Consider the following 15,350-nt stretch of genomic DNA (forward strand, 5'->3'; position numbering starts at 1 on the left):
TAAGAAAAAGATTGCTTTACGGTAATGTTTTCTATCGCTACGAAATTTTATGGTTGCATACCACTATTAAACTCATTTTTTTCTGTTAAAGCTTTACCATTAAATGTCTATGAGAAAAATAATACTCTGTTTTTTTACATTTCATTTTAAAGAAGCTTTATTAAAATTACCGTACTGTACATTTATTGAGTATTAAAGAAATATAACATTAATCTATCGCCGAGTTGTTTAAATAGGTTGTTGTTCTTGACATTGGAGCAAACGATATTGGTTACCGATCTCCACCTTAGATCGCCGCCGTGGTAAGATCCCTGTGTGACAGTTGAAGTTTTACTCAAAGGCACACAAAGGTTTTAATCCACAGATATATCATTTTTACAACTTTTTTGTCTTGGAAACAACAAATTTTTGCATAAATATCTGCAAACCAATGATAAAAGATTGCTGACAGAATTAAGATCAGATCGCAGATTAGCATATTTCCGTTCGAAAATTAATGTTTTATGGCTTAAACCGATACTAACGGTCTAAGAAAAATGCATAACACATTATTTTTTGAACTTCAATATAAAAATCTGCGATCTATTTTTTTGTCAGCAGTCTTATATAGCTGGTTTCCATTTATTTTCGCAAAGATTGGCTCGTTCCAAGACAAAATAAAAAAAGTTGTCAAAACGTTTAATCTGTGAGAGTGCAGCTTTAAAGGCCTAGTTTTAAGAATGTTTGGCATAATAATGCCCTGCTGTGCATCTCCTGCTAATTGCACTGGTGTCACAGTAGGGGCAAATTTCCTGTGTATTCGTTTATTGGCTCAGGGCCATTTAGGGTCCATTTCTATTAAAAAACTTCCAAAACTGCACAGCAGGATACTTAGATCGGAGATGTAATAAGAGGGATCAAGTCAAGTAGATTAGATTAAGATCAATAAACAGAGGTTGTGTAGTATGTACTGTACACAGTTTTTTTTTTTTTTTTTTTTTTTTTTTTTTTTGGGGGGGGGGTATTTATAGAAGGCTTTAACAAAAAGCTTTCTTCAAATCATATGGAAGCAGTAAATATTGACAAGTGTGTTATACTATATCAGGTCTCTAAATAATTGAACGTGTGGAATTTTTCGTTGAGGATGAAGAACGGTGGAATTTAAAAAAAAATCTAGTTTAGGACCAGATAAAAAAGATACCAGACGGATTAAAATTAATCACAAATTTGTGAGAAAAAATAATATTAATTAAAATAACAGTGCCTAGTGTCGTGAAACAGACATATAGCACTGATCGTGGCCTCTTTGCCATTGCATTTGCAACTTCCTTCTGTTTGAATAAAACATTTTGTCGTAATTTTATATTTGATACTACTGAATTAAGAGAACATTGATTTCAATGCTTTGAAAACGGAAAACTTACAGCATTTCCGACAACAGGTAAAACAACAGGATTAAGAAGGAATAAACAAATGAAAGTTTTAGAATTTGAAAATTACTGTATTTGCAACATGCCATCTTATATTGATAATATGGTGCAATATGACAAAAGCTTCTATTGGTTTCATTAATGTTGTGTTATATGAACGCACATTCAGACATTTCAACAACCACTGAGGAATTTCTGTGTTTTTCATGCAATATTTAAATAAAAAAACTACTCAGTATAGTACACGAATAAATGTACATTCATTCTGTGTAAACTCTTTATAACACGCATGCTTCTTTGTTGTAATACATCATTTTTATATAATCATATGTATGTTGTTCCTTTCGGATACAATTTATAACTTAATGTACAATAATTCTTGAAAATACATGTATGTCTATTATTATGTACGTGGTGCTAACTATACGTATGGGAAATTATTTATATCTATTTATTTTAAAAGTATCTGATATATATTGTAATCAGTGTGACATGATATGTTTCTATTTCATAAATGTATTTATATTCAATGCATATATGCACAATGAATACAATCTTCAAAGTTCTATTTTATTGTTCTTTATTTCATCCAATTGCAAAGTGTTCATAAACATACTATTTTGTTTCCTTCAAGCTATTAAACCAATTTTAATGATTTGATTTGATTTGATTTGGTTCTTTTCCCTATTCAAACAAAACAAATGTTTGAGATAAACAATCAATTATGTTTTAATTTTAAAAGCAAGATTCAAAAATAAAGTGAATAAACTATTTTTCGCTTGACTAAACTCATAAACATAATAATTTATTGATTTAAACAATAAAACTTCAATGTCAATATTTTTGTTCTTATTCTATATTGTATACGTTTCTCAACATCCTTCTTTGTGTATGCTGTATGCAAATCGAAGGGTGAATGCGAAAAGGTTCTTAGTGACATAAAATAAAGAAGAAGATAGAACCTTTTCGCTTTCACCCCTCGAAATGTGAAAACCCTTCTTTGCCTTTGTTGTATGCGTTACTTGATTTCTTTGTTGTATGCATTTCATACCGACACGTTTGTCCCATCATCAAGCGTCAGAGCGACGGTGTCAGTCCAACTCGGCCCAATTACATTTTCGGCCTGATACAATTCCGCCTAGTCCTTTTCGGCCTTCTTTTGAAATGAAACGTGCCCATGGAATGCCGATTGGAATTTAGATAGACTTTAAGTTGACACACATATACATTAACCCTAAAAGCGCATCCAGAAACATCATAATAACATTAGTCTAACTGAAGTGTATATTAAAATGATTGAGTACTTAAATTTGTGTTTACCGGAACTACTCCTACTTCCAGATTTACACCATTTATTTTAATACAATGAATCTGGATATTCGCCCTTGCCAAAAAACAACAACAAAAAATCACACTACATGTCGTTTCAGACAATGATCTTTTCAGTTTGGTTAATAAAGACATCGGCGCGTATCATTTTTTTTTTCAATTTCCATTTTAAAATTTTGTCTGGCGAAACATTGCTTTAAAGGAGTTTTACTCAAATCAAATCAAATCAAATTTTATTTTCAGTCGGTTTGACATAACAGAGAAAACATTAGTTATGAATAGCTAATAGCTATTGACCGACTACTGGTATGGAAGCACGGTAAAGTTCTTTATCATGCTCTAGAAACTCCTCTGCACAAAAGATGATAAATGGAAAATTTTAATCTATGTGGGGGAAATATTCAAGTATAGACGACCAAAAGTTGTATGTACACAATAAGGAAAGGGGGGTAATCGCTGCCAGGAGTTTTACCGATGTTGCGGGGAGAGTTGTACTAATAGCCAAAGGATTTTACGACAGGTCCAAATGATATCTCAATAAAAATATATTGAGTGATATTTATGTATTATCTTATAATGTGACTCTTTTGTTTCATGTATTACTTAATTTTGCGATGGTTTATTTTACGACAAACGTAATTTTTGGCAACATTCGGAACATCGATCTAAAACTGTCCGAGGTGTTCCGATAGTGCTTGCTAACATAAACAAACATGGCCGTCGCTGAGGGCGTACCACTGTTAATGAGGCTTGTTTCTGCCTCTGTATCAGTCTCCTACCGTGCCGCAAAGATAGCAAGAGACGTTCTCATTTCGGGTGATCTTGGAATAGTCGAAAAGGTATTTTTTACCGTATTTCTTATGTGTTTAGGTCATATTATGCCAGAAACATAGTTTGGGAAATAAGGCAATATAAATAATAAGAGCAGTGTCAAGATTTGACATGTATCTCTAGAATTTGGGTTTCATATTTTTTTGTGAAATTAAGCCTTAAATTTGTATATTGGACAAAACTGTCATGTTTTTAATAAGATTTCAATAATAAGATTTCAATAATAAGCTTTTGAGAAATAACAAGTTCTACCTTTTAACATATTGTCAATTTGTGCCCAACACATTGAGGTCATAAATAAGGACTGACATGCATGTACACAAAAACTCAAGACTAGATAACCGGTCATTAAAAAAAGAGCATAATGATTTGGTTGAAAATGCCATACCATATAATGTTCTATTTATTATAAAAAAATAGCAACTAAGTAAAGACTGGGAGTAAGATTACATGTATTATTGGTCCCAGGTAAAGAAGAACTGATAAGTTGTTATCTGTTATTCTGTTAATAAATCTGTTTCAATGAATTGTGTAATGTGTAATATAATTTATAGAATGTTTTTGACAGAGTGGCAAAAATGATCTCCAGACTCAGGCTGACAGGTCAGTCCAGCGATGCATTGTGGCTTCTCTCCACAAACAGTTCCCTAATATCCCCATATTTGGCGAAGAGGTGGGTAAATTGCTAAAGAAATGTTGAAAACTTATGTGTTAGCTTGCTGTTATAAAAACTTGATTGTTTATAAATTATAGCTTAAAATATATATACTACATCAGCATGCACCTGAGCATTGTGATCAAGTTACAAATATTTTTTGAGGATCACTGATGACTTTTCTGTAATAATCAGTTCTAATAATTATTTTCCTGTAAAATCTCAGAGTAGGATTTGTTATTAGTGCCAGGTGAAATATATATGTATGTGTAAATGTTTATGACAAGGTGCTTTTCTGTATTAAACATGTTTGTCCAGTTTCAACACTTATTTAACTCCATTAGTCGGCCACATTCTCAAAGCTGATTTTTTTACATAAACTTTTTTCCAAATGAAATTATAATTTATATTTTTATTTTAATTGATTATTATGACCCCCTTCGAAGAAGAAGGGTATATTGCTTTGCACATGTGCTTGTCGGTAGATTGGTCATTCGTAGACCAAATCTGGTTTGAGTGATAACTCAACAATTCCTTGACATATGGTCATCAAACATGATATGAAGGATGGGCCTGAGCAGTAGACGACCCTTATTGATTTTAGGGGTCATTGGGTTAAAGGTCAAGGTCACAGTGACCTTTAATGGTAAAAGGATTTTAAAGCTTGTTCAAGTGATAACTCAACAATGCCTAGACCTATGTTCATCAGACTTGACATGAAGGCTGGGTCTAACCAGTAGATGACCCTTATTGATTTGAGGGGTCATCGGGTCAAAGGTCACAGTGACCCTGAATAATAAAAGGTTGTCCGTGTGATATCTCCGCAATGCCTGCACTCATGTCCCTCAAACTTGACTTGAATGTTGGGCTTGACCAGTAGATAACCCCCAATGATTTTAGGGGTCAATGGTCAAGGTCACAGTGACCTTGACAGTAAACTTGACAATTCCCGGACCGATTTTCGTCGAACTTGACATGAAGATCGGGCCTGACCAATTGATGACCCCTATTGATATTAGGGGTCATCGGGCCATAGGTCAAGGTGACAGTGACCTTTAATGGAAAAAGTTAACAAAGCTTCTCCCAGTGATATCTCAACAATGCCTGGACTTATGATCATCAAACTTGACATGGAAGTTGGGCCTGACCAGTAGATGAACCTGATCAGGTCAAAGGTCACTGTGACCTTGAATGCAAAAAGCTTGTCTGTGTGATAACTTGACAATGCCTGCATGCATGGCCCTCAAACTTGACATTTAGATTTTGGGTGACTGGTTGATAACTCATGGATTTTGAGGTCATAGTCAAAGGTCATGGTCATAACTCATATTCATCTTTAAAATTTACTTATTCGCTTCTGCTAAGAGGATACAATTTTATCTGCAAATATCAGTCATCATCTGAACATGATTAAAAACTGTACATGCTTTCCTCACACTTTGAATGATCATAATCTTAAATCTGCCTCAAAGGCATCCAATGTCAATGACAAATCAGCTGTCAGTTTGGTCCATGCTTATTTCATTCCATTGTCCAACTAATACTGACAACATGAAGCTCAGGGGGCATAATGTTTGACAATCTCAAGGTTCATATCTTTATTACATCATTTCATCTTTTTTATCAATTTCTAGACTAATTTGGCAAATTCCCAATGTTCGTGAAAACGACTCATTTACACAATGGCCCCATTCCCAAAATGGTGAGAGAAACACTTTGGGTTGCATGATTAAGTTATCATGAACATGATTCTACAGGTTGCATATTTTTGTTTCAGGAGCTTGCCCCAACGACAAAGATTCCAGATGAATTTATTGAGCTAAAGTTGGATGAGGAAGTTCTGAGACACAAGTGTCCAGATAATTTGAAAGACATAAAAAATGAGGAGGTATCGTATAACATTTTAGTAAGCCTCAGAGCATTGTTCTTTCAGCTCTTCTGTTTTCTGAATAAAAAGCCAAAGTGTTGTCAGCAAAGTGCATAAACTTTAACCTTGGCCATTACCTGATCTGAATGAAACTTGGTACAAAAGACAATACATACATAGCAAGGCCTATAACTCTGGCTTTAATGATTGTCAAGTTATACCCCTTTATTCAAGAAAAGCATTGGGATTTGCTCTGTGGCTCTGTTGTTTACCTTTCTGGATTTTATAGTTAAATAAATTTCTGTTGATCCTTAAAATGATTTTGTTGATCAGATGAATAATCATTTGGTCTTGTTGTAACAAGTCCAAATAATCTTTAATCATATAAATTGATACCATTTTACAAGCATTATAAATAAAATCTCAAAAGGTTCTCTTTAATAATATTTCTCTTAGAAATGAATGTCTTGAGTGTTTAACTGTTTGCAATGTTTACTTCACAGACATCTTTTTTCCAGATTGTTATTTGGGTAGACCCCTTGGATGGAACCAAAGAGTTCACAGAAGGTAAGACGCGAACGATGAGTTAATGATGAGAGCTACATATACACGTCATTATTGGTTTGAGTACACTCTTTAATTCACCAATTACAATATTTCATTATAAATACAAAATTATATAAGGGAGTACTGTTAACAGATCAATTTAAGGCGCTTTTAGGAACAGTAGTTTTGACCAAATTAAAGATGTCACTAAACCAGTGTATAATCACTTGAACTACAGAGTGATTTTCATTCAATAGCATTGTGTTTTTTATTATGTGAAGGGAAGTTAGTACTGTCTGGTGTTTTAAATCGATTAAGTTTTGGATCAGGCCTTGTGTATACAAGTGTATTTGAGTTTCATTGTGCTATTAGACTTTAACAATCGCTGTTACACTTGACTTTTAATATTGAATATTACCAAGGTGTACACTTCACTTTACAAAATTACGTAAGGACATACAATACACTTAAAGTAAAAAGTTACTTGTATCTCATTTCAAAAATATCCATGACTTGGTAACGATTACCTGGTGTAGGTTTAAAGAATTGCATATAAACAATTTGCTCATTTTGTATACAAATTAAAATTATTGAATTGTGTGGGATGAGAATCCATACATATTCTTTCACAAGCCTTCTTAAAGGGACTCTTCCACCTTTATATAGGGTCAGACAATGCTTCTTACAATGGCAAAAGTTCAAAAGTATTGCTCTGTTGAATTTAATATAAACAGTGTGATAGAAAATGTTCTATTTATCAAAAAGGTGTTAATAAGGCAATTTGATATTGAATTATAATACTAGGCTTGTATTACAAATTTTTGTCTAACTATCTGCCAGTTGCATAATTATTGGCAACATAAAGTATTGTGCATGAGTTCCTTTAAAATTTATATTTTTAGGAAAATAAGGCATATATACACATTCACAGTCATATATATATATATATATATATATATATATATATATATATATATATATATATATATATATATATATATGTTCCACATATATGTATAATATGTAATATATACAATATGCATTTTTTCTTTACTTATAGGTTTCCTGGACCATGTGACAGTGTTGATAGGGATCGCAGTGAGAGGAGTTGCAACAGCAGGCATTATCAACCAACCTTTCTGTAACTACGAGGCAAAACCAAAATATGGGGAATCCAGATGCATCTGGGGCGTGCTGGGGCTTGGTAGGTTGCTCAGTAATGAGGACTTATTTAGTACTGTATGCTCTTTCAGTTTTTTTTCAATTTTGACCGAAAATATGCGGATGTGAAGCTCCTTTCACACTGCTAAAAATAATACTTTTTTCACTAATACCGGGATTGGACTGAAAATTCACACTCATAAAAAACAATTATATTTTTCATACTTAACAAGTTAAACTTATTTATGTTTAATCGCAATCATAATTTATTCTCCTAAAACCTTTCAAATCCAAGATCTTAAAGGGGGATTTGCTTTGTTAGAGAAATACTATGGTAAATTCACAATTTTAGTTTTTTTGTTTCTCTTTTCATAATTCTCAGGACTCTGGCCCCATTCACAAATGTAGGAAAAAACACTGACACTTTGGTGTCAGTTATTAAATATGAAATAGAGATCTTGTCTTCAAATGTCTGCTTTGGGTTCCAGTTTATAAAATGTATCAAATTATTATCAAACTATGATTTTTAACAAAGTCATAAATTTATTGTTGATATTAACAATCTATTTATTGTATTTATCTAACTGTTTCCTTTTTATCCAGCTGATAGTTGTGTAATTATATACATTATTTAACTACTATGTAAACTGTTTTTATTGTCCTGGGTGTGTTCTGAAGAAAAAATGTTGATGAATTGTCAAAGCTTGTGCAGACTTACCTACACTGTTGGTTAAAAACTTTCACCCTGTCCATATTATAAACTCAAAAAAATTCAAAATACTTGAATACTTACCCGAAATATTCATGTTGCCAGATACATATGCACATGTATATCAAGGCCCATAACTCTGGCTTGAAAAATAATTGTTCAAATATGCCCCTTTTAATCTAAAAAAATAAATAACCAGCACTGTTTTTCATTCCTTGACACTCATGTTTATATTTCTGTCACTCTACAGGGTCCTTTGGGTTTGAGCGCAATACTCACCTGGAGGGAAACATCATAACAACGACACGATCTCACTCTGATTACACCATCACGAAGACAGTGCAGGCTTGTGAGCCCACAGAGGTTCTGCGAGTGGGTGGAGCTGGCCATAAGGTAATCTAGTCAATATTGGACAACTCTTGAAGATTTTAATCAGGCTTTCAACAATAATTTAGAATCTGGCTGAATGATGACACTCAAACCAAGATTGATATGTTTAGGGATGTTAACATATGATAAAGTAGTCATTCCGAAAATTTTCGTGTACGATTAATTTTGGCTTTATCATTTCTTTGGGATGTTCAATCAATGTAAGCCTTTCTTAAGCCTGATTATAACTACATATCAATGTCTGTTTTTTATTCAATTTTGGATATATGAATAAAATAAATGGTGGATTTATCTTTTGGTCAGGTGTTGCTGCTGATTGAGAAGAAAGCCCATGCTTATGTGTTTGCAAGTATCGGGTGTAAGAAGTGGGACACTTGCGCTCCAGAGGCCATTCTGCACTCACTGGGTGGCAATTTGACTGATATACACGGAAAACCCATTCCCTACCATGCAAACGTCGTCCACAAAAATACGGGTGGCGTTCTTGCCACCGTTGAGAACCATGATTGGTATGTGAATCAAATCAGAGACAAGGTCGATGCAGAGACTCTGTCAAAGTTTGAGACTGTCAAGTTAGCACCTCCTACCTTGGAATCTCAGCTGTCACAGAAGACCTTGAATATTGGCAGCAATGCTAGCAATGCCACCCCTGCCGGAGATTCAACTAACGGCAAGGTAAATGAGACCAGCGAAGACACCCATCTGTAGAGAACCAAAGATAAACTTGTATGGGATTGCATTTTAACCTCAGTCTAACACTAGTGGTGTTCTCAATTTTAAACTTTAAAGCTTCCATAAACATCTCAATGCAAAAGGAGAACATTATCATACAGGTTAAGATGTGAAGGTCACATTATGTCATTGAATTGCAATGTAGGAGAAAGGTAAAGGTGTGGACTACCGGTATAGCAGTTTAGTTTTATCTCAATGTTTTAATGTACATGTATTGTAGTTGTAGTGCAATAGTCCAGTGATTCATTTTGCTGGGTATTTTGAGTCTTATACTGGGAACGCACTGTTTTTAAGTAATGTGTGCACAAAGTCATACTTGGGACTCATAGATATTTGCTCAGTAATGATGGTTGTGATGTTTGTTAGTTCTGACAGATGCACTTAGGCAGAATTGAAAATGAATCACTGATAGTCTATCAAGAATTAAACAGATAAATTTCTATTTATACAAGATATATTTCATATAGGGTAATGTTGTTTCTTTTTTTATTAATTTTTCAGTTTATTAACAGAGTTTATATTAGATTTGTTGTATAATGTTGTTATGGCATTAATTTTACAAATTTATTAATACTATAAAATTACATATTAAATACTTTATGTAAAATATCTTAAAAAAATCTTATTTTTTTGCCAACTTTCATGCACATGAAATAAACACATCCTTTATAGTGAACTGTATGTGATATTTTGTCAAGTTAGAGTAAAATAAACTCTCAACAAGGAAAAAAGAGATCACTTTCTACATAACAATTAGTTCACAAATTACCTTTTATGCGCCGATTCCAAAACATCAATGTATATATCATTTGTCACTATTGTGTTAGATTTGCATTAATGGTGCAGTCCAGTGTTTTTTGTTTATACAAATGGTTAGAAGTTTAATTGTTGATATTTTATGTGTTTATATTTTAACACTTATTATTTTATTTGTACTGAAAAACTCACATTCTTGCATAATAAAAAAAACTAAAAATTTTGCAGAATGGAAACAATAACACATAAATGCATAATTTTGTAGAAATATTCAAATTAGTTGAGCTGAAACAGATATTTCATCAACAAATGTAGGGAGGAGCTTGCTTTTGTTGTCATCGTCTATACATCTTTTTGTACTTTTATAATTTGATTTAGAAACGAATGTAAAAAAATAGAATTTTTCCACCATTTGTTAATAGGAAGATTGTTCATAGATCCATCATAATTTATATATTGTCACATCAATTTCTTCGCCAGTCTGTGCCAGTCTTGTTATTGGTAAATAACCTTGTACTTGCAAAACCTGTCCATTTTTTGTCATTTCAAATTTTAGTAAGTGCCACAGCTACAGAAAGCAATACTTTTTTGTGCCAAAAATATATAGGTTTCTTTTTGTCTTAAAATTAATGGCCTGTCCAACCTTAATAGAGAAATTTGCTGTGTATGTAAAATTATGTACAACTGTTATATGTGTTAGATGTTTTGTTCATTTGCATACATATATCAGTTACAGGAATGTATTTTAAAGACTTTTTTTCCTTCATTTTGCTCAACTTGACCACCATTCAGGGAATTATTAATTTTACCCATCATTGAGATAGTCCCATCCATAACTCATGATCACTTTGGCAGTATCTTGTGTTAAATACTACTGTTTGCAAATAAGTCAATTTTCTTAGCAAAGCATACTCTGACAGCTACTAACAGCATGATAATACTGCATATTTGCAATGAAGAGACAATAAATTTGAACCGCCCCAAAAGTGACTTTGAACTACCAGTATTAATTTCAGCACTTCAATATGTAATTTATGGCCTTGATTGAATTTGCTGGTTGAAACCAATGCAAACTGTAAAGTATGGATCTGTTGAGAGTATAAGACCCCGTCTTTTAGTAGCAAGTTCTGCCTTCATACATGGAACAATACCCTCAATCACTGAAGGTTGCAATCGGCTTTGTTTGATGTGTGAAGTCAATAAACAGGCTGTAGATGTAGCACTCAATTTGTAATTCACTTAGTGTATTCGGGCTGAGCAGAACCATGATCATCAAAATGCTCCAAAACCTCTAAATTAATGCTAAGTTCATTTTCAAACATTAATATAAGCTTAATTGGGTCGATTGTTTAGAAGTTTGTTAAGTTAACAACATAATACACGACATCGTAATTAAATTTCAACCACAAACTATTTGATGTTACATATTTAAATATATAAGTACAGCTGATACAGTAGTTTCAAGTCAGAAATAAAGCAGATCACAAGAGTATCCATTAAACTTCCAAAGAAGGTAAACAACAATGATGTTAACACTGATGTTAACTTTAACAAATTTCTGAACAAGCGGCCAATCGTTACTTACATAACTATTTAGGGGAGCTCTTATCAATAAGTGTATTTAAACATTGATGTATCATCCCTATTGTAATTTGTTGCTGTATCAAAAATGTTTACCTTATTTAAAACTTTTAAACTTTATTTAAATTATTTAACTGCTCAAATTGTTTTGAAATAAAAAGCACTACCTAGAAATGTAATGGAGAAAAGAGACCATTGTATAATACACTCATTGATAAGACATAGCCACAGAACTAAGTGACGGTATATTAATTAAAAAGCAAAGTATAGAATATACCCTGACAATCCTCCATATATACTGGTAACCAAGTAGCCTCTTAGCAATAATTTTTCTTACTAATATTAGAATATCTTAGTGCTCTCAGCTTTCAGATAACTCTTTATTTTTATTTTCATTTAGGCTAGTGGTAGCGCTTCCTCTGAAGAATTGAGAATGTCCCGCAAACGCCCCTTTGAGGATTCCGACTCCAAGCTTTAAAATCTAAGTGGTGTTTGGTTTTTGATTTTTTTAACTTTCCATGATGTCCTTCACTTACTTATATTTTCTTTTATTCCTATACTAACACTCTCTAGATTTTTCATGTAAGTGCTAATGTCTCCATGCATGAGACCCATCCTGACTAACATTTCTTTGCGAACCCTTTGGGGAAAATTGTTTAAAAATGTTACCTTAAGTATTTAATTGTGCATGTGCATAAACTACTGGTATCTTCACCCTCCTTGTATGTTACCTCATACACTTAAAAAACATATCTTTTTATCTTATCTAATTCTATTCGTCATTGGTGGTCTGTGACCAGTAACTATAACTAAATAGCTCTGTGAACAATACAATAACAACTGTATAGAGTTCTTGTGGAAGGTGTGCTCTATTTAAAACAATTACTTCTGTATAGAGTTTTTGTGTAAGATTTTATCATTTCTTTGCTCTATACAAAACAATAACTACTGTATAGAGTTCTTATGTACGATGTGATCATTTCCTTGCTCTATACAGAACAATAACTACTGTATAGAAGTCTCTTTGTTCTGCAAGTTACTATGTTATTTTGTTACCATGCTATTTTTTGTAATATGTCTAGTGCGCTTTAAGATTTCGCATATTTTTTGTAATTTCATTAAAATAGCTGTTGTATACATACATGTCTAGGTTTTGTTATTTCGATTGATAAATATATTGCATTTTCTTACCGTACATTATGTATCAACATAACCAAAGTCTCTAATAGCTTAATAAAATTAAACTTTGTGGTCTTGTTTTGAATTACATTGTTTTTTTATACCTACTGGTTACCATTCTCATATGAAAATGGTGTATAAACAAAAACAAAGAAAACACTCAAATATGGAACACTGTGTGATACTAGTACATGTATATATTTATTTATTTTAGCTTGATTGTGAAGAAAGCTGATAGCTTATAGGATCAGATTTGAAAAATTGTCCCCACTTTGTCGCCAGCGGAAAGCGTGACTCTAGAGTCTGTTTCCTTGGCAGAAACCAGTACAGTGTCCTTTTCGAGTGGCCATGAAAAATTATCCCTGATGGAGATCAAACACTGTGTTACTGTGTGTGCTTATTGGTACAAAGAAAACAATGACATGCATGTGTTACTACATCAATATATATGAAAACAGCATCTTATCATAGGGAAAAAGAATCATTGCGTTTAATTATTTGTTCAGAGGAAAATTTAATAGGAGCAAAGCGATAGGCATTAATTGATATCATGATATAGGCCATTATTTGTGACAGATGATAACATGATCTGGAGCTTTATTCAGTACATAAAAGATGACATTTGCTTAAACAGTTTTTTTTAACATGTCATCATTATGATAACAAGTGGGACAGTTTAATGCTGAATCTCCATTGTGTCCATTATCTTAAAGTGACACTCTTATTCAATATCAATACATACACATGTATAGCAAACATAAATTTTGACTGATAAACCTTTAACTACTTACTAAATAATGCATTTATGGAAAATATTAATTACTGATTAAAAGATTATAACCGTGTATTTAATATCAGAAAGCGCAATTTTTTTTTTTTATTGGTGAATGCTATAAAGTTAACTGTGGTTCATGCTAATTTCTCTCAAATTTTACTCAGTATCCTTTATAAGAACCATCGTTCTTGACATTCATTCATTCTTTTTGGAATATTGAAACAATATTATTAATTGTGGTAAATGTTATTTGGGAGTAAGAGTGCATCTTTAAAGCTGCACTATTACAGATTAACAGTTTTTCAGTTTTTGTCTTAGAATCAGCTGATTTTGGTATCAATGCCTTTAATTCATTCATATAATATAACTCACAAAAGAACAGATCTCAATCGTTTGTAACGCTTTCAGCCATAGAACATATATAGTCGAACGTAATTATGAAATACTGCGATCTGATCTTTTGTCAGCAATCTTGTATCACTGGTTACTAGACAGTTACGCAAAAAAATTGGCTTATTCCAAGACAAAAAATAAAAAAGTTGTCAAAACAGTCAATCTGAGAGAGTGCAGCTTTAAAAGTGTCATGCATATATCAAAAAGCTTTCTCTTCTTTTACAATAAAAAATAATATGCTTGGTTATATTTATATTTTATCCATTAATACCAAGGTTAACTGTTGGAATAAAAGCACAGTTAAAAATCAAATTATGTCCATTAGTAATACCTTTAAAGTGAAATACACATATCGGATAGCTTTCTCTGCTTATACAATAACAATTATATGCCAGGTTTTATATATATATATATATTATAATATATATAGCAGTTGTATTATCTAGTTTCTGATCAAGGGAGACTATTGAAATTAAAGCAAATTTTTAAAAAGCCAAAATTAGTCGGTCATCAAAATGGGGAAAAGAAAAAAAATCTTCATTGCGCAAAAGGCAATGACTTTAATGTCTTGTTTTAAACTTATTTGATTCTCTGATCCTGATTTTACTCGGCAGAAAATGTCTCCTGAAACTAATAAAGTGACATGCATAATGTATGCATTTAATCCGATATCAACAACTTATTGTAGGTGAGGCTTAAGTTCACCGTACCATTTTCACATGAAGCATAGCGGATGCTTTGGTAGCACATTGTCTGCTTTACCCCGTTTTCTTGTCTGCTCCATGAACTTGTATTAACACATTTTATGGACCTCTTCAATGTGATGTGTAAATAAGGTAGACTGCATCAACAGAATAATGTTATTTTTTTCAAACAATCAAATGGTTCATTCCTGCACTACTATCATGTTCAATAGTTTTCATACCGATTCACTAACAGGACTCCTTTCTGAAGTTAAGAATGCGTGATTCAGCATTTTTCATAAAAATAGAAAGCTGCGCTATCACGATACAGTTTTGTTTAAACTTGCTTCGTGG

At 32.5% G+C, this 15,350-nt stretch overlaps 1 protein-coding gene across 1 annotated transcript; it reads left to right on the forward strand.

The window, feature by feature from the left end:
* Nucleotides 1-3,449: 3,449 nt before the first annotated feature.
* On the forward strand, nt 3,450-13,215 carry LOC128209313 (3'(2'),5'-bisphosphate nucleotidase 1-like). The gene is made up of 8 exons (XM_052913297.1): nt 3,450-3,577; nt 4,138-4,242; nt 6,002-6,112; nt 6,610-6,658; nt 7,698-7,841; nt 8,758-8,900; nt 9,201-9,572; nt 12,367-13,215. The coding sequence occupies exons 1-8, from the start codon at nt 3,452-3,454 to the stop codon at nt 12,442-12,444; spliced, it is 1,128 nt and encodes a 375-aa protein (XP_052769257.1). The 5' UTR covers nt 3,450-3,451; the 3' UTR covers nt 12,445-13,215.
* The last annotated feature ends 2,135 nt before the right edge of the window (nt 13,216-15,350 follow it).

This window comes from Mya arenaria, chromosome 11, assembly GCF_026914265.1.
Source record: "Mya arenaria isolate MELC-2E11 chromosome 11, ASM2691426v1".
Classification (NCBI taxonomy): domain Eukaryota; kingdom Metazoa; phylum Mollusca; class Bivalvia; order Myida; family Myidae; genus Mya; species Mya arenaria.